A 25,032-nucleotide genomic window follows, 5' to 3' on the forward strand; every position below is an offset into this window, starting at 1 on the left:
GATTATAGTTAACAACTTCTACGATTACTTTCCCCAGTTCTAGCCAAGGTCATATGACCTAGGATAAATGCAAATTTGTGATGCAGAATTAAATGTTGGCTTTTAAATTGATAGTCCAGCAAGACTATCATTGCAGCAATTTCTTACTGTCCTGACTATAATGGATGTTTTACCAAGAGCTGAAGTTGACAGAAATGGGATGAAATTTAATAGTGTTACAGTGCCTATAAAATGTATTCACTTCCCCTTGGAAGTTTTCATGTTTTATTATTTTACAACATTGAATCACAGCAGATTTAATTTGGCTTTTTTGACACTGATCAACAGAAAAAAATTCTTTCATGTCATCGTGATCTAAATGAATTCAAATATAAAACAGAAAATAATTGATTGTTTTCACCCCCTTTAATACGATACACCAACAGGCATAGCCAAAATGGGTTTAAAAGTTACATAATTAGTTAAATGGAGATCACCTGTGTGCAGTCAAGTGTTTCAATTAATTGTAGTAAAATACACTTGTATCTAGAAGGTCTAACTGCACACTATATAGGAATATGGGTTTGCGAGATTATGTAATTTATCCCACTGTAGCTTTTTCAGTAACCCACCATGCTTTTTTTCAATGTCTTTAGTCGATTTTAGGTTCCATGATTTAATGAAATCCAAGGATCCTGATATCCCCAAGAGTCTGTTAAGGAAAATTCTTGTGATATGTTAACCATTTTTACTGATGGATCGAAAGATAATGTAACTGGGAATGTTGGTGTAACTGTTTTTATGCCTGAATTACAGGTAACAATAAAGGAACATCTTATTAACTATTTATCAGTGTATACTGCAGAACTGGTTGCTATTATTTTGGGCTTAGAGTGGGTGGAGGAAATCTGTCCTTACCAAGTTATAATTTGCTCAGATTCTTTTTCAGTTTTGACTAGTCTTAAAGCAGCTAGTTCTAACAGCAGGTCTGATCTATTGCTGGAAGCTCTTCAAACTTTATTTCATATTCAAAGTATTGGTTTTCATGTCTGCTTCTTATGGGTTCCTGCATGAGAATGAGGTGAAATTGAGGTGAATGAGCAGGTTAATTGTTTGGCCAAAATAGCTGTTAAAAGTTCGTCTGTGGATATAGACCTTCCACTTAGCATATCAGAAGCTAAGGGGTTGGTGGGACTAAGAATTAGGGGATTATGGCGAGATTTGTGGGATAATGGGCATAAGGGGAGACACCTTTCCAGAATACATAAAACTGTTGAAGGGGGTAAGACAAGAAGGGAAGGAATTAAATTGATTGGATTTAGAATTCGGCTTATTATGCTTAATTATTCCTTGTATCTTGTTGGAAAACTTCACTCTGGGGTGTGTAGGTGTTGTCATCATTATGAAACAGTTGAACACATTCTTTTACAATGTGAAGCATACAAGGTTGAAAGAAAGCCAATGCAGGCTGCACTACTAGCTTTGGGGGTTGACAGTTTTCATTAAAAAATTTGACTAAGCTATGGAAGTGACTTTAATTCACAAAATTGTCTTTCATCTTTAAAATCTATGGGGCTTTTGGGGTAACTTAGATTTTAGTTGATAAAGAAAGTAGTATGGATTTTATTTCCCAACTCTCTACATCACACTCCAGTCCAGTTGCTGGTGGTAATGCACCTTTAAGTTGGACTGCCAACTGCCATTAAAAGTCAGAAGAAGGAGAAGATGAAGGTCCAAATGCGTGTGAGTCAGTATCCTGGCAAAAACTACACCATGAAGACAAAAGCACACTCCAAGCAACTCTGTGAAAAGGTTATTGAAAAGCACAAGTTAGGAGATGGATACAAGAAAATATCCAAGACACTGAATATCCATTGGCGAACAGTTAAGTCAATCATCAAGATTATGGCACAGCTGTAAATCTACCTAGAGCAGGCTATCCTCAAAAACTGAGTGACCATGCAAGAAGGAGACTAGTGAGGGAGGCTACCAAGAGATCTATGACATCTCTGGAAGAGTTACAAGCTTCAGTAACTGCATACAACAACTGTTGCCCAGGGACTTCACCAGTCTCAGTTTTATGGGAGAGTGACAAAGAGAAAGCTACTGATGAAAAAAACTCACATGAAATCTTGGCTAGAGTTTGCCAGAAGTATGCGGGAGACTCTGAAGTCAGCTGGAAGAAGGTTCTATGGTCTGATGAAATCAAAATTGAGCTTTTTGGCTATCAGACTAAAAGCTAAGTTTGGCATAAGCCAAACCCCACACATCTTCAAAAACACACCATCCCTATTGTGAAACATGGTGGTAGCTGATCATTCTGTGGGAATGCTTGAATGCAGCAGGCCCTGGAAGACTTGTGAAAATAGACAGTAAAATGTATGCAGTAAAATCATGGAGGAAAACCTGATGCAGTCTGCAAGAGAATTGCAACTTGGGTGAAGATTGTTTTCCAGCAAGACAATGACATCAAGCATAAAGCCAAAGCTACACAATAATGGCTTAAAAACAACAAGGTTAATGTCCTAGAGTGGCCAAGTCAGAGTCCAGACCTCAAACCAATTGAGAATTTGTGGCTGGACTTGAAAAGAACTGTTCACTCATAATCCCCATGCAATCTGACAAAGCTTGAGCAGTTTTGTAAAGAATGAGGAACAAATACAGTGTCCAGATGTGCAAAGCAGATAGGGACCTAGCCACACAGACTCAAGGCTGTAATTGCTGTCAAAGGTGCATCTACGAAATACGGATTTGAAAGGGGTAAGTAATTATGCAATCCATTATTGTGTTTAATAATTGTAAAAAATTCAGACCAATTTATAGAAATTTGTTTTCACTTTGACACAAGAGTCTTTTTCTGTTGATCAATATCTAAAAAGCCAAATTAAATCCTCTATGATTCAATGTTGTAGAACAATAAAACATGAAAACACCCCTGGTGAATACTTTTTATAGGCGCTGTATATTTAAGAACTATTTGTTATTTTTCCTTCAGTTTTTTTTTCTACTTAATTGTTTAAACAGTATTTTGAAAGTAAATATTGTGGGGTAAAATTACAAGATTCTGCATCTGATATTAACTTCTTTCATCAATAAATCATAATCAAAATTGTTATTTGCAGCATTCTATTGCCGAATTCATCTATTTTCATTTCTCTCACAAATGCATATTTCAGATATGAAAGTTGTTACAATTTGAATACATTTATTTTCTTAGCAGACATTATAGAAATACTAATGTTATTGAATGCTGATTTTCTTGAACTTAGCTCTACCTTGATTATAATATATTAAATGTATGCAGAATTTGAAAGAGATTCATAATCATTATTATTTTGCAGATTGTAAATAGACACCCTCCTTTTGGAAACCAGATACGAGAATCTGTTATTCACCTCCCAAAATATGAACTAAGTGTTGAACAGGTGATCATACCATTCTTAGTTTTTCACATTAAGAAGTGACTTTCCTTTGGCAAACATTTTGACAATTGTTTCTTATAAATTCCTTCCAAAGGAGTTTTTAATTCAGTATACACAATAAAATGCTGTTCCTTTTATATACTTATAACATTGCAATAAATACAAGCAGTATAAAATTTCCTCCATTGAAATTAATTCATCTGTATTTATGTGTTTGATGGTAATGATGTTAAATTCATTCATTCGGAGTTTTTTTTCTTTTGAAGCTTGCAAAATACCATGATTCAGTGGCAGAAATCGTTGTGACAATTACCTTAACAAATTATCAGCAACTACAGAAAAAAAGAACAGCATCTGATAATCACTATACCTCCCTCATCATAGGAGATACAGACAACCAAGTTATTTACAAGCAGAAAATCATGCAAGTATCTAAACTGCTTAAAAATACCCAATATAGAATATTGCTGTTTCTCCAGTTTTGATCTGAGCATACTCATTTTTAATCTTAGTTTAGATGCTGTACATGGAGTTGGTAGAATTGAAAAAGAGGAAGAGGATAAAATATTAAAATGGTTTCAAAAGTAAAAGACTGAGGTTAAACATAAAACCATTCTGCTGATCCAGCTAATATTAATTGGATAAACAGAAAACACTGGCAGTGTACTGAAGTGGTTGCATCAGCACCATGTGAATCCAAAGCACTTGCTTGGGCTGCAGATCAGTTGATTTGCAGGACAGACTGCTCTTGGGATCACCACCATCTAGAACCAAGCTACCAAGTAAGGGAAGAAAAATTCTACCATCACTATAGTGCATCCACAAGAAATGAGAACTAAAGGAAGAAAATAGATGAGCACTGATGGCTTCTTCAATATATTCTAAGGGTAGAGTGAGAGTATGCTCACTGAAAGTCCTTCTTTTGTTTGGTTAGTACCATTTTATTTTGTCATTCTGAGCTACTCAGTGGTAGTCTTTAGAAACAGCAGTAATGGGCTTCGTGCTCCGCCTGTACCATTTTTATTCAGCAAGCGAGGAAAGAGCTGCTAGAGAATCCCTGTATTCTATCAAAAGTTCAATGTTTATATGTACTAAGGAAATTAAATACAATGAAAATGTTTTCTTTGCTAAAGAAAATCAGAATGTATTGTATGAATCACAAGTTATTGATTTTCCTTCCGTTTTACCTCCATCAGTCTGATGGATCAACATATAGGCAACCAGCCTTCGGCAGTGATTTTTTTCAATGGTGCATATTGTAGTCTATGCATCAGAAGCAGGGTTTCACACCATTTCTGTGGTCTGATTGTTGTTAGTGAAGGAATTCCAACATCATCTGGAAGAAGTTTGTATCTTCTCCCCATGAACCGCATGGGATTCCTCCAGGTGCTCTGGTTTCCTCCCATGTTCCAAAGTTGTACTGGTTAGTAAGTAAATTGGTCATTATTAATTGTCCTGTTACTAGACAGGAGTTAAATTAATGGGTTGTGCCAGTAGGACCTATTCTGCACTATCTCTAACTAGAATAAATGAACTTGCTGGAACAGCTCCAAAACTGTGGATTCCTATTCTGGGAACCCAGTTTAGTTGTCCACTAATTTTAAAAACTTGTTTTCTCTTGGCAGTTTCCACTCATGTCAGCCACAATCCAACTCTACCCATAACATGATCATAACCCAAACTTCCAATTCCAAGTATCTAGTACTGACCCCAATAACCCTCTTCCCTAATGATCCTCGGATAATGAATTCTGAGGTCCAAATTTCTCTCCCAGTCTACAGCCAACCTGTTTTTTTACCCCATATGCTCCACAATGGTAACCCTCATGAAAGAAGAACTTGGAATGTATTATTGGTGAAGTCCTATTCAATAGCATGTGAAGTAATGGATGTAGTGCCCTATGAAACTTTGCAGCGTCAATCCCAAGAATAAAGCAAATTTTTCTGCCATGCATTGCCCACTTAATAACCCTTCTAAGAACTAATGAATATTATGAATAACATTTTCCATTTAGTTTAGCTCAGTACCACACCCACTAAACCTAAAAGGTGTTGACCTTGTTTTCTTTCAAAATAGGGATTTAGTGCTACTTAAAAATGGAAGTTGGTCAAAAAAAATTGAAGTTAAAAGACCTCTTAAGGGTGAAGAACTAAGTATTAATCTTATCAGTTCAGACTATGGTAAGTTGAGTTTTATAGTTAATACTTTATATTCAAGAGCTTCAATTTTGCTAGCCTGAGGAAATTAGAGGACACCAGTCTTTTCATGAAATTTCTATCTAAAATCTATTGTGATATTTTTAAGTAAAAGAAAATGTTCAATAGGTTCAATTTAATGTCAGAGAAATGTATACAATATACATCCTGAAATTCTTTTTCTTTTTATACAATACCAACCATTGTACAATATAGTAGAACTCAAACTTCCCATCACTACAGTGGATATAGAAAGCTGTAGACCTAATGCACATAAATGGGCAATTTTATTTATTTAAAATGGTACAATATACACTAAGGGAAGTGGTAGGTCAAAGGGCATATTTCTATGCTGTACAACTTTGATTCAGTGACACTATGTTGCATTTCACTGCTTTTTTTATTGTTAAATCCTGCTTTATTGTTAAATACTCAGCCAGTTTTTTATTTGAGAAAGAATTAGATTCCTTTTATGGAGATCCATTCCATAAATTTGCAATTATAGATTGGGGGGAAAATTCTGATGCCCTTAGGGCTGCAGATTTTATTTTTCTCTAAACTGTAAAAAAAAAGTAGATAATTTGAAAGTAGACCTGTTGCAATTTGCCTAATGCACCAATAGGTCAATGGCAGATGCAATCTGAATAGCTCTTCATATGGCCTTAGACCACCTGGACAACACAAACACCTATATCAGGATGCTGTTCATCAACTATAGCTCAGCATTTAATACCATCATTCCCATAATCCTGATTGAGAAGTTACAGAACCTGGAGCTGTGTACCTCCCTCTGCAATTGGATCCTCAGCTTCCTAACCAGAAAACCACAGTCTGTGCAGATTGGTGATAATATCTCCTCCTCGCTAACTATCAACACTGGTGCACCTCAGGGGTGTGTGCTTAGCCCACTGCTCTACTCTCTCTATACCCATGAATGTGAGGTTAGGCATAGCTCAAATACCATCTATAAATTTGCTGATGATGCAACCATTGTTGGTAGAATGTCAGATGGAAATGAGAGGGCATACAGGAGCAAGATATGCCAACTAGTAGAGTGCTGTTGCAGCAACAACCTGGCACTCAACATCAGTAAGATGAAAATGCTGATTGTGGACTTCAGGAAGGGTAAGACAAAGAAACACATACCAGTCCTCCTAGAGGGATAAGAAGGGGAGAAAGTGAGCAGTTTCAAGTTCCTGGGTGCCAAAATCTCTGAGGACCTAACCTGGTTCCAACATATCAATGCAGATATAAAGAAGACAAAACAGTGACTACACTTCATCAGGAGTTTGAAGAGATTTGGTATGTCAACAAATACACTCAAAAACTTCTTTAGACATACCGTTGAAAGCATTCTGACAGGCTGCATCTCTGTCTGGTATGGGGGGGGGGGGCGACTGCACAGGACCGAAAGAAGCTGCAGAGGGTTGTAAATTTAGTTGGCCCCATCTAGGGTACTAGCCTACAAAGTACCCAGGACATCTTCAAGGAGTGGTGTCTCAGAAAGGCAGCGTCCATTATTAAGGACCTCCAGCACCCAGGGCATGCTCTTTTCTCACTGTTACAATCATGTAAGAGGTACAGATGCCTGAAGACACACATTCAGTGATTCAGGAACAGCTTCGTCCCCTCTGCTTTCCGATTCCTAAATGGACATTGAACCCGTGAACATTACTTCACTTTTTAAATATATATTATTTCTGTTTTTTGCATGAATTTTAATCTATTCAATATACATATACTGTTATTTACTGATTTATTTATTTATTCATTTTCTTCTATATTATGTATTGCATTGAACTGCTGCTGCTAAGTTAACAAATTTCATGACACATGCTGGTGATAATAAACCCGATTCTGATTCTGATAGAGTAACAAGTGTTTTCCAGTATAATTCCTGCAATTTTTATGAACTGTAAAGAGTTTGTAAGTTAATATGAATTATGTTTTAGATTTTGTAGTGAAGGTCTGTGGTACCTTGGTTTCATAACAACATGTAAGCATGTAGATACAGCATAGAGAATGGCAGAGGTTTATTAGAAAGTAATCCATTTAAGATTCACATGTTGAGATTCAAAGTTGTGGTTCAAACTTTCAAGTCATTTGTAGCAGGTGACTGGATTAAAGGAAAGGGCAAGAAAAGTGCTATCCTTATGCAGAAAATATAATGTAATAGAATGGGGAGAAAGATGGAACCTAATCCTTTTATTACTTGAAGAAAGATGAGCTCGCAACACATTGACCATCCTTTTCCTCACACAGATGCTGCAGTCAGTATGTTCTTCCATGTGTTGGTGTTTTGCTTCAGATTCCAGGATCTGCAGTTTCTTATTTCCTGCAGTCTCCAAATTGGCTAGAGTAGTGGAAAAAAGACAAGCTAAGCAAACCAGCTTTTGTTAAATAACAAAATTTTAAAATAACATCAGTGATAAATCTGATTTATAAATTACAGCTCTAATTTATCATTTGAAACTAATTTTCTTGAATTAAAATCATAGATATTTTGCTATGGATTTTATATGGTGCATTTGAACATTACTTAATGAAAAAAATTAGAACGGTGGATTCCGGTTAACTGGGACACATCAGGACCAATAAATTTTGACCCTATTGAGCGGCTACCCTAATTAGCCAAAGTTTCATGGAAATAGCTGAAAGCTATATATAAAAAAAACAATCTACCTTTTAACTGAGTAGCAAATGAAAAATTTTAATGGAATACAGAACAATTTGGAACTCTACCAATACTACTACTATAGTACGATAAAACTGTGTATTCGTTCCTAAAAGATATGGGCAGAGGATGCTGTCACATTGTTTTGGTTGACTGTAAATGAACACATTCAGCACACACCTTGTGTAGGTTATGGACAGTTCTTGTACAATACTTTTGACGATTGCATCCTCTAAATATTTATTTTCATTGCAACATTCAAGATGATTGTCAGTATCTTCAAATTCTTCGTAGTTTCTAACTTGTTGCAGAGGTGAAAGCATTTCATTTTCACTCATGGCTGCTTCTGGCATTTCCAAGCATGAATGCTTCAAACTGCAGTGAGCAAAACAGTCTCGAATAGTCTCACTGCTTATTACTCTCCAACTAACGGTGACAAAAGTCACTACTTCTGAACACAAACACTTAAGTAACACTATTTACATATTGTTCACTTTAAGCACGATGTAGTGTCTAACGGCCACACAAGTGCACATATCTGACAGTAGTTAGAAACTGCTCGGCAAGAGTCTCCTGCTCCAATTAAGAGGCACAGTGTCCCAAATAAACAAAGGGAATCCTGGCTATTTTCTCAATTAGTTTTTGTTCTTTGTCACAAATATGCTGCAGCCCTGTTTAATCGTTGGCCCAATTAACAGGAATCCACTTGAATAAGAATTTCATGTAAATAAAAGAAGTAGAGCAGTTTGCCATATTGTCATAGGATTAATGGGGAAATCAATTAAGCCATACTGTTATTTAAATATTTTCTTCCTTTCAGTAAGATCATGGCTAATATTCAGCATTAGTTCCACATTCTCCCAATTTGCTGGCCGTGACAACTCAGCACCCTCCCCTTGTCTGACACAAACAAACACACAAGATCTACTAAGTTTGTAGAGTCTATTAGTAGATGCATGCTGATGTAATGATTAGAACTATATAAAAAAAACCCAGAATGTAGGATGCTTGTATAGTTCATTTTGTTGCAAGTAAAGCTTTTTTGCATGTGAAATCACAGGCAGTTGTCTTTGCATAGTGGAATTAAGGCAACATGAGCCCACCATTCACCCTGCTTGCATTGCCATCCAACCCTCCAGCAATTCCTCTTGAGGTTTCTGTACTTCCCTTTATGGGAAAACACTGACTTTTAGCTGTACTTTGTTTTCACTTGTGCATTCTTCAGATGAAAGTTGTTAACACAATATGTTGTTTCTACTTTTCCACCTAGTTGGATTGGATATTCAGCAAAAGTATACAGTTTTTTATTCAGGACCAAGGAAGTTTGGAACACATATTATTCATGGTAAATCAGATAGACAAAACTCTCAGTTAGCAAAACGAAATGGCACAGAAAATTCATCAGCAGTTTCCTCTAACCATGTGATTAAAGGTATTCTTTAAATTCTTAAAAAGTTGATGTAGAAAATTACCGATGTCATGTGTTTTTTTTAACAAGACAGCTAATTATGTTTATCCGGTTGTGTTGGAGAGAGTCAAAAACTGGATACTTTTTGCAAGACCTTCCATGAAACATTTCTTTTGAAGTGTACTAAGGGATAAATTTAGTCTAATACATCAGTAACTTCTAATCTTAGGATCCATTATTGTCAACAATAGTTGTTTCTATATTGGAATTTAATAGTACTATATTTCTCTTCACTTTATATATTTGAAAAAAATATTTTGCTGTTAACTTTATTAACTAAGTGTATGTTTGAGATGCAAAACAGTTAGTAACAGATACATAAAGTAAATGGGGTATGAAAAAACAATTGACAATAGACTGTTTCATAACACAAAGAAACAAAATGAAAGTCTGCTTATAGAAAGTCTTTAAGAAGGCAAATAAGATTTAGGCTATTATTTTGAGGACAATGGAATACAAGAGTGACAAAATCTTACTACAGCAATGCAGGTCTTTTATGAATCCCCATTAGTACTGTCTATGATTTTGATCTTCCTTTTTTTTCATATAAGAAAGGACATACTTCATTTTAAAGGCATTGCAGCAATTAGGGTGTAGTCTGATTATCGAAATAAGGAAGTTTTCTTATGGGGAACAATTGAATAGAAGTTTATAAGAAAAATAAATCAATCTTACTAATGGATAAGATATTGACAAGGCTTGTTAGGCTTGGTGCTGTGAAGATGTATACTCTGGTTGTGGAGTGTAGAGTTCAGGAAATAGTGTCAGGTTAAGAACTGTCACAAGACTGAAATAAGGAGAAAGTTCTACTCAAGGATTATGAATCTTAGGAATTCTCTATCTCAAAGCTGAGGACATATGGTCACTAAGTACAGTTGGAGGCTGAGGTAGTTATTGGAATACATAGTATTTGGACAGGAGAATAGAGTTGAGCTCTAGATCAGTTCAGCCAGGGTTTGAGGGGTCATTTGGAAAAGGAAGCAATATAGTGAATATCTTCAATTTTGGTTACTTTGCTATTAACCGAACATTAACGGGACCATGCAGTGTTGGTATATTGTGATGAGTAAGCAATCATTTCTACAGAAAAAATGGTGAGAAATTGTCAGTAGTTTGCAAAATATTTCAAAACAATAATCTTCAAATCAATATCTTATCAATATCTCTAAGGTGACTGAAAAAATTGAGACAGTCTGACATTTGAAGATTAAACTTTGCATTGAACTTCCTTATCTTCATTATATCTCAATTATAAATACAGGATTTTCCAATGATGTCAGTTGCACAGCACCACGAAAAAGACACTGTAATCATTACTGCAAGAATAAAGATAAATGTGGTCATGAATGTTGTAAGTACTGAAATATAGACACTAGTAGTTTTGTGCTATTAAAATTGTATATATCCAAATGTAGGCCTAAAATGTGAAGAGATATTTCATCTCCATTCCCATGTTGGGAGCTGAAGGAGGGGGAGAGTGGGGTTTGATAGCCATAATCCTGCAGTCCCACTTTTACAGTTCTCCTATGAGCAGTCAAGAAAAATGCCTTTTGGATACCTTTGTGGGCCTTTAAGTATTTAGCAAGATTCATATAAAATCCTGGTTCAAACATGATGCCACTCTTGCACAGAAAGGTGTTATGCCATTTCTATCAGACCAATCTGGTTGAAGAAAGAAGCTAACAACAAGATAGCAGCGTGACTGGTCACAGCAGATTCTACGGGTTCAACAAAAGGCGCTATCATTCTACTTAAATAATGTCTAATGATCACAAGATCTTCCTATACATTAAGAACTCAAAGTACTGCAGGTCTACACCATCAGCAAGTTGCTCGTTGGCAGAGATAATGAAGGAGCTGTGCAACATGCTGCTGCCTGAGTCGATGGAGGCTTACAGTCAAGTAGTGAGTGGCCACCACGGTCACTTGTGAGTGCAAGACCTCTTTGAGCATTGTTAATCTGGAACACTGCAAGTTTGATTCGCTAATTTATTGGATGTGAGCAGTGAGAGATGGAAGAGGCCTAGTCCTTAGTCATAGCGAGGATTAGGCCTGAAGCCTCAGTGTTATCTGTTTGCAGCCAGCCAGAGTGAAGGTCGAAGTAATTGTACTTCACAGGGGTGGTATGGCACAAAATCCAGAATGGAATTGGAGCTGCCCTCCCAGGGTTTTGCTCAGCAGAAGACAAGCTCATTGTGGCCGAATGCAAACTTTTTAGCAGCACTCAATGGACCTGGGCCTCAGGCTGCAGGGATGCTTGCTTTTCAGCTGCCAGAGGGGAGGAGTCCAAACCTTTGCGCTCTACCAGGAAAGCATAGCACAGTTATGGTGAATGAAGATTTAAGATGGGTCTGGACATAGAAACGTAGAAAATAGGTGCAGGAGTAGGCCATTTGGCCCTTCGAGCCTGCACCGCCATTCAGTATGATCATGGCTGATCATCCAACTCAGAACCCTGTACCTGCTTTCTCTCCGTACCCCCTGATCCCTTTAGCCACAAGGGCCATATCTAACTTGGACTATATACATGTATATTTATCTGGTTATGTTTTTATTGATATTCTATATGTGCTTGTAAATGCGAGGACCAGTCCTCAAAAGCCACAGATTTGCCCCATGGGAGTCAGTTGTCGGTGCGAGAACTGGGCCTCAAAGCCATGGTGTCACGTAATGGGCATCAGGTGCCAATGGATAGATGATATCGATGGGCTGGGGTGGGAGTGGGGGGTGTCTGGACTAATATTTATCAATGCAGAATTGTATATTCTGCGCCATTGTATTTTTATTGGTTTTCTTATGGGTTTGACTTGTATGCATCACGTTGCGACGTTGCATTTGGGTGGGGGGTGGTGGGCCTCGGAACTTATTATGTAATCTTTTACTAATGTTTTTATGTTTTTATGTAACTCTTATTATGTGATCTTGTGTGTGCTTACTGTATGTGACTGATGGTAATGTGTCTTTGTACTTTGACCCCATAGTAGCGCTGTCTCTTTTGGCTGTATCCATGAGTATTCATGTATAGTTGAATGACTATTAAACTTGAATTGAATTGAAGATTAGTCTTTCTATATCTTAAAACTTCCCATGTTAAACCAGGGAGTATCAGAAAATTTATGCCCCTATGACTCTTTACTTCGAAATACCACTGCCTTCTAGCCTATGAAGAAGATTCTCAACCCCTTATTTACAATTTATTTGCTCCTTCTATATGTGGTGTTGTACAAAATCAGCATTCCTGTTAGCCAGTTGTTGTTTGTCATTAGTTCTGGTTAGGACTGCCGAGATGAATCTCAGAAGTTAAAACCTCCAAGCCTAATGCCACCATTGGTAGGATGGTTTCCTGCTAATTGAGATCCCTCCAGTATCTTCAACCACACCCAAACTAATACCACAGCTATAATTACTTGAACTTTTCCATATTTTTTCCCAATGCTTTTAGATCTATCCCAAAAGGTCTCATCACTTTAGCTTGATCAAATCTTAATTTTTGTTGCAATTGCTAATCTAGCGATTTTTTTTTTGTTTTGCTTGCAGGTAAGTTTGGTGTATCAGTCATGCAGACTGATATTACAAGAGAAGCAACAACAAAACTTTCTTCCTATTTCGGTGACCTTAAAAGTAGAAGTGAGACTTCCTCAGCCCCGTCAGTTAAGCGGCTGAAGGTAACTTTTCTCTGCATAGTGAAGTTTCAACAAACTACTTCATAAAGATTAAAATAGTTTAAAAATTACACTTTCTTATAACAGGTAGAGATGCTAAATGAATTGGGATCAGTAAATCTTCAGCAGTTTGCATATGTGCCAAAACGTCCATTGTCAACAATACCAAGGTAATATGATTCACCTCTTAAATAAAAAAAAGTTTATTACATTCAATATGAAGATTAAATTTTATCACATTATGCTTTTCATGTGGAATTATCTTCAAGGTACTATGAAACAAGCCTTGCTCCAACAGCTCAAGCACAAAACTGGGATCAACTAGACATCTGTAAAAGAAGTTATCAACAACTACAAACACATGGTGATGAAGGTATGTTAGTGCATTGAAGAATTTTCTTTCACTTATGCTGGTAGTAATACTATCTATGTCAATTTTCTCTCTCTAACACAATATACTTCTGGTTTAGTGGAGTTCCACAGAGATCTGTGCTGGGACCTCTGCTGTTTGTAATGTATATAAATGACATGGATGAAAATGTAAATGGGTAGGTTAGTAAATTTGCTGCACTTGGAGGATGTCAACAGTTTTGGGTACCTTATCTCAGAAAGGATGTACTATCATTGGAGAGAGTACAGAGGAGGTTCATGAGGATTATTCTGGGAATGAAGGGGTTAACATATGAGGAGCATTTGGCAGCTTTGGGCCAGTACTCACTGGAATTTAGAAGAATGCGTGGGGATCTCATTGAAACCTACTGAATATTGAAAGGACTAGATAAGGTGGATGTGGGGAGGATGTTTCTTATGGTGGTGTATCCAGAACTAGGGGGCCTCAAAATTCAGGGGCGTCCTTTTATAACAGAAGTAAGGAGGATTTTTTTTTAGCTGAAGAGTGGTGAACCTGTGGAATGCTCTGCTGCAGACTGCAGTGGAAGCCAAGTCCATGGGTATATTTAAAGCGGAAGTCGATAGATTCCTGATTGGTCAGGGCATCAAGGGATATGGTGAGAGGGCAGGTGTATGGAATTGAATGGGATCCAGGATCAACCATGACTCGATGGGCTGAAAAATGCCCTAATTCTTCTCCTATGTCTTATGGTCTTAAATATCTAATACTAGTGTTGAAGGTAAGAGAGAGTAGGTTCAAGGGGGATGTGAGGGGTAAGTTTTTTTTTCTCAGAGTGGTGGGTGCCTGGAATGCGCTGCCTGATATGATAGTAGTGGCAAATACATAAGAGGCTTTTAAGAGATGTTTGGATAGGCACATGGATATAAGAACATATGAGCATAAGAAATAGGAGCAGGAGTAGGCCATCTGGCCCATCAAGCCTGCTCTGCCATTCAATAAGATCATGGCTGATCTGGCCATGGACTCACCTCCACCTTACCTGCCTTTTCCCCATAACCCTTAATTCCCCTACTATCCAAACTTGTCTTAAATATATTTACTATGTTAGCCTCCACTGGGCAGAGAATTCCACAGACTCACCACACTGTGGGAAAAGCGGTTCTGCCTCATCTCCTTCCTAAATCTACTCCCCAAAATCTTGAGGTTATGTCCACTAGTTCCAGTCTCACCTATTGGTGGAAACAACTTTCCTGCCTCTATCTCATCTATCCCTTTCATAAATTTATGTTTCTATAAGATCTCCTCTTATTCTTTTGAATTCCAGTGAGTACAGTCCCAGACGGCTCTATCTCTCCTCATAGTCTAACCCCCTCATCTCTGGAATCAACCTGGTGAACCTTCAAAGCCAGTATATCCTTCCTATGGAGACCAGAACTGCATGCATTACTCCAGGTGCAGCTTCACCAGTACCCTGTATAGTTGCAGCATAACCTCCCTGCTCTTAAATTCAATCCCTCTAGCAATGAAGTCCGACATCCTATTTGCCTTCTTGATAGCCTGCTGCATCTGCAAACTAAACTTTTGTGATTCATACACAAGCACTCCCAAGTTCCTCTGCACGACAGCATGCTGCAATCTTTTACCATTTAAATAATAATCTGCTTTTCCATTTTTCCATCCAAAGTGTATGACCTTACATTTACCAACATTGTATTCCATCTGGCAGACCCTTGCCCACTCACTTAACCTATCTGCAGCCTCTACGTATCTTCTGCATAATTTGCTTTTCATTCAATTTAGTATCATCAGCAAACTTAGATACACTACCCTCTGTCCCCTCTTCCAGATCATTAATGTATATAGTGAACAGTTGTGGGCCCAGCACCGACCCCTATGGCACACCGCTCACCACTGATTGCCAAACAGAGTAACACCCATGTATCCCAACTCTCTGCTTTCTATAAGTTAACCAATCCTCTATCCATGCTAATACATCACCCCCAACTCCATGCATCCTTATCTTATGGATAAGTCTTTTATGTGGCACCTTATTGAACACCTTCTGGAAATCCAAGTAAATAACATCCATCTGTTCCCCTTTATCCACTGCACTCATTATATCCTCCAAGAACTCCAGAAAGTTTGTCAAGCAGGCCCTGCCTTTGCTGAATCTATGTTGCATCTGCCTAATGGATCCATTTCTTTCCAGATGCCTCACTATTTCAAGTCAAGTCAAGTCAAGTCACTTTTATTGTCATTTCGACCATAACTGCTATGTACAGTACTTAGTAAAAATGAGACATTTTTCAGGACCATGGTGTTACATGACAGTACAAAGCCTAGACTGAACTACGTAAAAACAAAAAAAAACTACACTAGACTACAGACCTACCCAGGACTGTATAAAGTGCACAAAACAGTGCAGGAATTACAATAAATAATAAACAGGACAATAGGGCAGTAAGGTGTCAGTCCAGGCTCTGGGTATTGAGAAGTCTGATAGCCTGGGGGAAGAAACTGTTACATAGTCTGGTCGTGAGAGCCCGAATGCTTCGGTGCCTTTTCCCAGACGGCAGGAGGGAGAAGAGTTTGTATGAGGGGTGTGTGGGGTCCTTCATAATGCTGTTTGCTTTGCGGATGCAGCGTGTTGTGTAAATGTCTATGATGGCGGGAAGAGAGACCCCAATGATCTTCTCAGCTGACCTCACTATCCTCTGCAGGGTCTTGCGATCCGAGATGGTGCAATTTCTTCTTTAACGATAATTTCAGGCATTTTCCCAACTATAGAAGTTAAACTAACTGGCCTACAGTTACCTGCTTCTTGCCTACATCCTTTTTTGAACAGTGGCATGACATTCTCCATCTTCCAATCTGCCGGGACCTGCCCAGAGTCCAAAGAATTTTAGTAAATTATCACCAAAACCTCTACTATAACTTCTGCCATTTCTTTCAGTGATGCATTCCATCAGGACCAGGGGACTTGTCTATCTTCAGGTTTACAAGTTTACTCAGCACTACCTCTTTATCGATGGCTGTTGTATCAAGGTCCTCTGCTAAAGACAGATATTATAGATGTGATGGGAGGCTCTCCCCACCCTTACTGTCCTTGCTTTCACTGAAATATACTTTTGTTGAGCACCATGATAAATCTCTGAAAGTTAGATGTGTCCTCCACTGTGAAGACAGACACAAAATAGTCATTCAAAGCCTCTGCCATTTCCTCACTACCCAATATCAATTTCTCCTCTCATCCTCCAAGGGACCTACATTCACTTCAGCCACCCTTTTCCGCATTATATAATTATAATAACTTTGACTATCCGTTTTTATATTTTGTGCTAGTTTATTTTCATAATCTATCTTTCCTTTCTTTATTGCTCACTTTATGGTTCTTTTAATGTCCTCACAATCTTTCAAGTTTCCCTACTCTTGGCGACTTTGTATACACGAGCTTTTAGTTTGATGACTTCTTTTATTTTAGTTATCCAAGGTGGCTCTCCCCACCTTTACTGTCCTTGTTTTTACTGAAATATACTTTTATTGAGCACCATGATAAATTCTTTGAAAGATTTTCACCGTTTCTCAACTGTCCCACCATATAACCTGTGTTCCTAGTCTACACTAGCCAAATCCTCCCTCATCCCATTGTAATCTCATTGTAGTCGTATAAGGAACATGTTGCAGGTAGGAGGGATTAGTGTCTGGGAGTTTTTGATTTGCTTTTTAGCTGGTTTGGCACAACATCATGGGCTGAAATGCTTGTTCCTGTGCAGAACTGTTTTTGTGTTTAAACATAGACCATAGAAGAGGGGCGAATTGGTAGTGTAAAGGTTAATACAGTGCTTTACGGCACCAGTGACCCGAATTCAATTCCCACTGCTGTCTGTAAGGAGTTTGTACATTATTCCCATGACTTGTTCCATGATTAGGCTATTGTTAAATCAGGGGTTACTGGGCGGTGCAGCTCAAAGGGCCTACTCTGTGCTGTATCTCAGTAAATAAATAAGTGAGTTCAGTACAGGGACAGGCTTTACAGCTCTCTATGCACTGGTCCATAATGTCAAATGAACTTAATCCCTCTGCTTGCACCTAGTCCATATCCCTCTATTCTCTGCCTATCTGTGTGGCTGATTAAATGTCTCTTGAATGTTGTTCTCACAGCTGCTCCCACCACCTGTCTGGAAGGGTCCAGACACCTACCACTTTATTTAAAGAAAAACTTGTCTCACACCTCCTTTAAACAATCCCCCTCTCACAGGCATCCTTCATGTTATGGATATTCTGGTAACAGAAATTCACTCTTATAGAATTCACAAAATGCAATTCACAAAACGCAATCCAAAAAGTTGCTTTGAGATATGGAACAAAATTGGCTCTGACAAAATTTACACGGATGAAAAAGTAAATAATAGTACATTTTTTTCAAACTCTGACATGTGCACAGATGGGATGCAGAAAATCGCAGCGTGAAATGTTTTCAAGAAAGGAATCCCACCCTTTTATCAAGACCCTTTCTACATTCTGGATATTGCAGATGTCTCAGTATCAGCCTTTCATCAGAATGAGCTGCATTGTCTGATACAGTTCCACTTCCAGCGTGTTGGGCCTCAATGAGCACTTTCAGTTTCTTACCCTCCTCCTTCTCCTCTCCTGGAGCTTGCTACTCCCCAACAATCCCAGATCGCAGATTCATGTATCTGAAGCAGATGCCATGAGCCAAACTATCACATCTCTGGATTGAAGCAATTAACTGCTGTGTTGCAAGGGATATGAGTTGGGTGCAAAAAGCAGTAATGAGGTTAAACACTCCATGTTATCAAATGTATCAAAGAAGTATACATTCTTTGTGTGTTTATATTGGTTCCTCTTCCTCTAGAAAGTCAACTGACTTTTGCAAATTAACATGATTAATACATCAAAAAATCTCTTTTCCACAATTTTCTCTATTCTATCTGCCACGGGCATACGTATTTCTAAATATTTGAAGTTTAACTTGCAGTTTAGGTAGGATTTTAGCATTCATGCATATTCTTTCTTGTTAAATGGTCCCTTGGGATCAAGAAAATAGATAGATAGATAGATAGATAGATAGATAGATAGATAGATAGATACTTTATTCATCCCCATGGGGAAATTCAACTTTTTTCCAATGTCCCATACACTTGTTGTAGCAAAACTAATTACATACAATACTTAACTCAGTAAAAAATATGATATGCATCTAAATCACTATCTCAAAAAGCATTAATAATAGCTTTTAAAAAGTTCTTAAGTCCTGGCGGTTGAATTGTAAAGCCTAATGGCATTGGGGAGTATTGACCTCTTCATCCTGTCTGAGGAGCATTGCATCAATAGTAACCTGTCGCTGAAACTGCTTCTCTGTCTCTGGATGGTGCTATGTAGAGGATGTTCAGAGTTTTCCATAATTGACCGTAGCCTACTCAGCGCCCTTCGCTCAGCTACCGATGTTAAACTCTCCAGTACTTTGCCCACAACAGAGCCCGCCTTCCTTACCAGCTTATTAAGACGTGTGGCGTCCCTTTTCTTAATGCTTCCTCCCCAACACGCCACCACAAAGAAGAGGGCGCTCTCCACAACTGACCTATAGAACATCTTCAGCATCTCACTACAGACATTGAATGACGCCAACCTTCTAAGGAAGTACAGTCGACTCTGTGCCTTCCTGCACAAGGCATCTGTGTTGGCAGTCCAGTCTAGCTTCTCGTCTAACTGTACTCCCAGATACTTGTAGGTCTTAACCTACTCCACACATTCTCCATTAATGATCACTGGCTCCATATGAGGCCTAGATCTCCTAAAGTCCACCACCATCTCCTTGGTCTTGGTGATATTGAGACGCAGGTAGTTTGAGTTGCACCATATCACAAAGTCCTGTATCAGTTTCCTATACTCCTCCTCCTGTCCATTCCTGACACACCCCACTATGGCCGTGTCATCAGCAAACTTCTGAACATGGCAGGACTCCGAGTTATATTGGAAGTCTGATGTGTACAGGGTGAACAGGACCGGAGAGAGGACGGTTCCCTGCGGCGCTCCTGTGCTGCTGACCACCGTGTCAGACCTACAGTCTCCCAACTGCACATATTGAGGTCTATCTGTCAAGTAGTCCACTATCCAATCCACCATGTGAGAGTCTACTCCATTAAGTATAAAAGATCTTGCAATGGATTCTGATTGAATTGGCCATTGGTTAATTTGAGCAGCCACTTGTTTAAAACATCACCTAAAGAACAAAAGCTAATTGACAAAATAGCCGGCATTTCCCTTTGTTTATTTGGAACACTATGCTGTTTAGTTCAAGCTGCAGACTCTTGACAAACAGTTTCTAAGTAGAGTCAGTTGCATGCACTTGTGTGGCTGTTAGACACTACATCATGCTTAGAGCGAACAGGTCTTAAATAATGTCAGTTGTGTGTGCTTGTGTTCAAAATCAGTGATTGTTGTCACTGATAGTTGGCAAGAAATATGTAGTAAAACAATTCAGAACTGTTTTGCTCACTACAGTTTTCAAGCTTGGAGATGCCAGAAACAGCCGGGAATGAAAATGAAGGTATCGACAATCATCTTGAATGTTACGATGAAAATTAAGATCTGGAAGATGCAATTGTCAATAGTATTGTATGAAGACAGTCCATTATTAACACTAGGTCCTGCACTGATTTTGTTCTAACATTTACAATCAATCAAAAGAACATTCCAGCATATGCTGGATGAATTACTCCCTTGATAACTAATGCAGAGTTCTACAGTACTGTAGTAGTATTGATTGTGTTCTAATTTGTACTGTTTTTTCATTTAAATACATTGTCTTTTTTACATACCTTTTTAACTATTTCCATGAAACTTTGTCTAATTGCGACAACCACTTAATTGGGCCAAAATGTACTGATCCTCGTGTCCCAATTAACCGGAATCCACTGTATATTAGTGTTGCCGATTAATTTTTGACCAAGTAATTGAAACTTACTTTATTTTTGTTAGGAAAATATTCCTTGATTTCATCAAAACCCAGTTCAGCTGTGATTGTGCCACACCAAAATATGCTCAGGACTTTCAATTACAACTCTTCCAATGCAAACGACAGTGGGTACTGGTCATCAGAAGGTATAAATGTGACTTTTGACCTAGGAGATGATTTATGGAGTGACTTTGATGATGAGAAGCTGGTACAAGCTAGCAATTTGGTCAGTTCAGAAGAAACCAATATTAATTACCAAAAAGGTAATAATATAACACTGAAAAATTTGACTGTGCAACAGCCAAAAGAATTGTATATTGAGGTTGATAATACAGTTATTTTAGAATGAAATAATTTTACACAATTGTTGAATTTCTTGACACCAGTCAGTACCATTTTAGGTGAGATTTACTGTTCACTTGCACTGTTTGGAGGTGCTGCAGAGGAAATTCACCAGGTTGATTCCAGAGATGAGGGGATTAGACTATGAGGAGAGATTGAATCACCTGGGACTGTACTCACTGAAATTCAGAAAAATAAGAGGAGGTCTTATCAAAACATATAAAATTATGAAAGATTAGATAAGATAGAACTAGGTGACATAGCCTCAAGATTTGGGGGAGTAAATTTAGGACGGAGATGAGAAGCAACTGCTTTTCCCAGAGAGTGGTGAATCTGTGGAATTCTCTGCCCTATAAAGTAGTGGAGGCTACCTCAGTAAATATATTTAAGACAAGATTGGATAGATTTTTGCATAGTAGGGGAATTAAGGGTAATAGGGAAAAGGCGGGTAGATGGAGATGAGTCTACAGTCAGATCAGCCATGATCTTATTGAATGGTGAAGCAGGCTTGATGGCCAGATGGCCTACTGCTGCTTCTGTTTCTTACATTTTTGTGTTCTTATGTTTTAATACGTCACAATCAGTATGATTTTCAAACATGTTGGTTTGAAAATTGATAATCACTGCTCAGTCACGGAAGAACAATCTTTTCCTAATACTGAAGTTGAAAAATAACATTATTTGAAGGCCAATTCACATGAAACGTATTCATATTCACACTGAACTTGTATTCATAATCACACTGCTGCATATTCACTACCATTGTACACTGATCATTGACCCTTCCTTGTATCTTTAAGATTTTGCTGCAACCAATACCACCTTGTAATCTCCATTTTTCTGAATCTAAAATTCCTATTCATAGTGCTCCAAAATATACTTTGCAGGCACCATATGTGGACCTCTTTGATGGAAACACAAACCATCAGTTCACAAATCATTTTCCACCGAGCTGTCTTGGAGGAAACACTTTTGCTGGATACACTACCACAAGATAATCCTCACTCAGATCTAACCATGTTGTTTATGGAAGCGTACACATCTGACTAGATTGCATGCAGGTCAAGCTCATTCTGACTCCACTTCTCTAAACAAGCCCTTTTAAGCTGATTTATGCCGTGTCTCAGAGTTTCATAATCACTACTATATTAGGGAGGACATTAATCTATCTGTTCCACAAGGCTGGATCTCACCTACTTCTCTGTCAACTCCCAGGAGCAGGCAGAATGGTGACAGGCTTTTCCTTTCATTGCAGTCTTCTCCCAAATTGGGGCATTCATTGTCTTCACAAGTAACTTCCTGATAACTTACTACCTGGAGGACCTGGTTGTAAGAAAAATCAGAAATCAAATGAATTTTAAGTGAGTAAAAAAGGGAAGGGAAAAACTGCGTTACACCTTGCCAGTAGTAGAATGAAGATAAAGGGCATTAATTACACCAACTTTAGCAATGTAACAAAATTGAGAAATCTCCAGATGGTGGCATATTCAACTCACAGCCATCATTTCTTGTGGGAAAGAATCTGGCAATGTCCTCGGAGTTTGAAGTCTGTTCATTCCTGGGAGCTCGAAGCTTTCAACCCTCTCAATGTGTATTCATCCTGGCAAAGAATGGTGCACAGCATATGACAGTAAAAAAAATTGTAAATGGAAGAAATGTATCCTAAAGAGTCATTGGAGTTATAGGGGGGAAAAACAAACCAATTGTTTGAAATTCAAGGGTTACTTATAAAGTCATTTTAAGATTTTGGTTTCATCCCGAGCCATGTGTAAGTGTCACTACCGTGTTGAGTCTTCTTGAACAGTACATATTGCTTAAATGTCTAAGAGAAAATAATATTAGTAGTTCTATACTTTATGTTCAGAGTAATAAAGTCTTTTAGCTGTGGTCAATTGAATGTATAGTAATATCTTTATATTATTTATATAGATTCTTCCTTTAGTACATATGCAGATTTTACAGACTACATCCAACTCCAGAACCAAACAATAAACAGTAAACAAAACAGGTAAGATTTACAAAGTAAAAGCCTGTTGATTAATTGTCTAGTTTTCCAAAGTATATAAATAACAATGGCATTCTTGGATGAATGCTTTACACATCTACATCAGATTTAATCTCCCTTCTTCTGATCTAAATATTTACATGGTGGAGCTGCACGGCAGACTGAAGAGGCTGGACAGTTGTAGCAATAGAAACGTGATCCATTTTGAGGTATGTCCCTTGTCGACAAGAAATCACCAAACTGCAGATTCAGTTGGTAAAAAATCCCATATGCACCATGTTTGGGACTCTTCAGATGTCCCAGACAACTGAATTTCTATTTAAGTGATACATGATGTTGGAATAAATTTCCAGTGTACCAGCTAAGTTTCAAGGCAGTGTAAGAACCAGAGCCCTGCTGAGTGCAAAGGACACGTGGGAACTAGGACTCCAGGTAGATGAAAGCAAGCAAATGTCACCCAGGTAACAAGATGCTGAAGCGTGGGGATTTCCAAATAGTTGGATAATGGGATTGTCAGAGTTTTACTGGTAGCCAAGCTTCTCTCTCTCTCTGAACCCTGAAGAAAATAGCTCAAAAGGGAAAAGAGGTGTCAACACTATTGAAAGGCAGGCATAAAACTTAATTGAATATTCTGTATTCATCAAAAGCAAAAGTTCTGTCAATGTCTGTTACCTATTGAATGTAGGGTAATGGTGATGGGTAATTTACTGGGCAAACAATTCAGAAGCTTAGACTAATGAACATGAGTTGAATCCCACCACAACACAGCCAATTAGTTCATATGAAATAAAAAGTTAGCCTCACTAATGGTAACTGCTAAATACCAGATTACTGAATCAGTAAATACCAATACTAAATGCTAATTACTGAATCCTTTGCCAATTCTGGCCTCTCTGTCAGCTTCAGACCCACAATAAAGTGATTCTTAAATACCTTCTGAGATTTCCAAACAAGCCTCAACGCTGAAGAGCAATTAGGGCTGGACATTAAATCCTGGACTTCCAGTGATCCTTGAAAGCAATGAAAAATCAATAATTGCATTTCCTGCACTTTCTGTTACTAGATTGATGTATTAAAATCTGTATTTGTGTTGTATCCTTATAGTATAAGTCTATACTCTGTAAAATAACAATGCGGCAAGTTTAAAAATGTTTAGTGTTAAACAGGTCAAAAACTAATTTTGGTTACAGATTGCAGATCACAATTTTTGTTGTGATTTAAGAAGTTCACAGTCAGCCCGGGGTTATTTTTAATCTTGATTTAAATAAGAAGCAAAACATAATAAGAAGAATCTCTTTCTGACCAGCGAGTCTTTTGTGTAGTGTAGATCCAGTCATAGCATTAGATTGGAATATCTCAGTGTAACACTGTGGCTGGAGCCACATTACACAATCTGAGAGGTCCAGCAAAAGCACCAGAATGGTTTTGACTGCTGGCGAGGCACCAGATTCAAAGCTGATGCTTAAATTAAATGCATGTGATTGACATTCACAAACTTGCAAAAACAATGGGACAAACATAGAAAAAACAATATAAAATACAAAAATATATTTTTGAAAAATTAAAATATGATTAAAGGCAAATAAGTACTTTTAATTCAAGTGAATTAGATCAAATAACAAGCAAATTAACATTTTACTTGCTATTCTCTCCACTGGTATTTCTTCCCATTGATTTAAATGGGCCCCTGAAGCTCGCATAGGCTCAGCAGATAGATTTCCCAACCCAAGTACTAGAAAATCTAAGGAAGTCTGCTGGCAGTTAACCAGAGCAGAAGACTGGATTTTAAAACTTGTTCAGAAGTCCTGATCTGCCACCCAATTAAATGGTTAAAGCTAAGCTTGTCTGAGAACAACTCTCACCTTCAAAAATAATAACACCATAAGGCATAGGAACAAAATTGGGCCCGTCAGGTAAGTTCCTCATCAGGACTACTTAATCTTGAGATGAGTCT

At 38.0% G+C, this 25,032-nt stretch overlaps 1 protein-coding gene across 1 annotated transcript in view; it reads left to right on the top strand.

Moving 5' to 3' along the window:
• Nucleotides 1-25,032, top strand: part of hfm1 (helicase for meiosis 1) — a 103,700-nt gene that overhangs the window by 73,787 nt on the left and 4,881 nt on the right. The window contains exons 23-32 of the mRNA XM_073063920.1: nucleotides 3,321-3,404; nucleotides 3,668-3,825; nucleotides 5,478-5,581; nucleotides 9,541-9,702; nucleotides 11,000-11,089; nucleotides 13,276-13,403; nucleotides 13,488-13,570; nucleotides 13,670-13,773; nucleotides 20,755-20,994; nucleotides 23,003-23,081. Coding sequence (XP_072920021.1) covers nucleotides 3,321-3,404; nucleotides 3,668-3,825; nucleotides 5,478-5,581; nucleotides 9,541-9,702; nucleotides 11,000-11,089; nucleotides 13,276-13,403; nucleotides 13,488-13,570; nucleotides 13,670-13,773; nucleotides 20,755-20,994; nucleotides 23,003-23,081 — 1,232 coding nt within the window. The remainder of the gene's footprint in view (nucleotides 1-3,320; nucleotides 3,405-3,667; nucleotides 3,826-5,477; nucleotides 5,582-9,540; nucleotides 9,703-10,999; nucleotides 11,090-13,275; nucleotides 13,404-13,487; nucleotides 13,571-13,669; nucleotides 13,774-20,754; nucleotides 20,995-23,002; nucleotides 23,082-25,032) is intronic.

This window comes from Hemitrygon akajei, chromosome 12 (assembly GCF_048418815.1).
Source record: "Hemitrygon akajei chromosome 12, sHemAka1.3, whole genome shotgun sequence".
NCBI lineage: Eukaryota > Metazoa > Chordata > Chondrichthyes > Myliobatiformes > Dasyatidae > Hemitrygon > Hemitrygon akajei.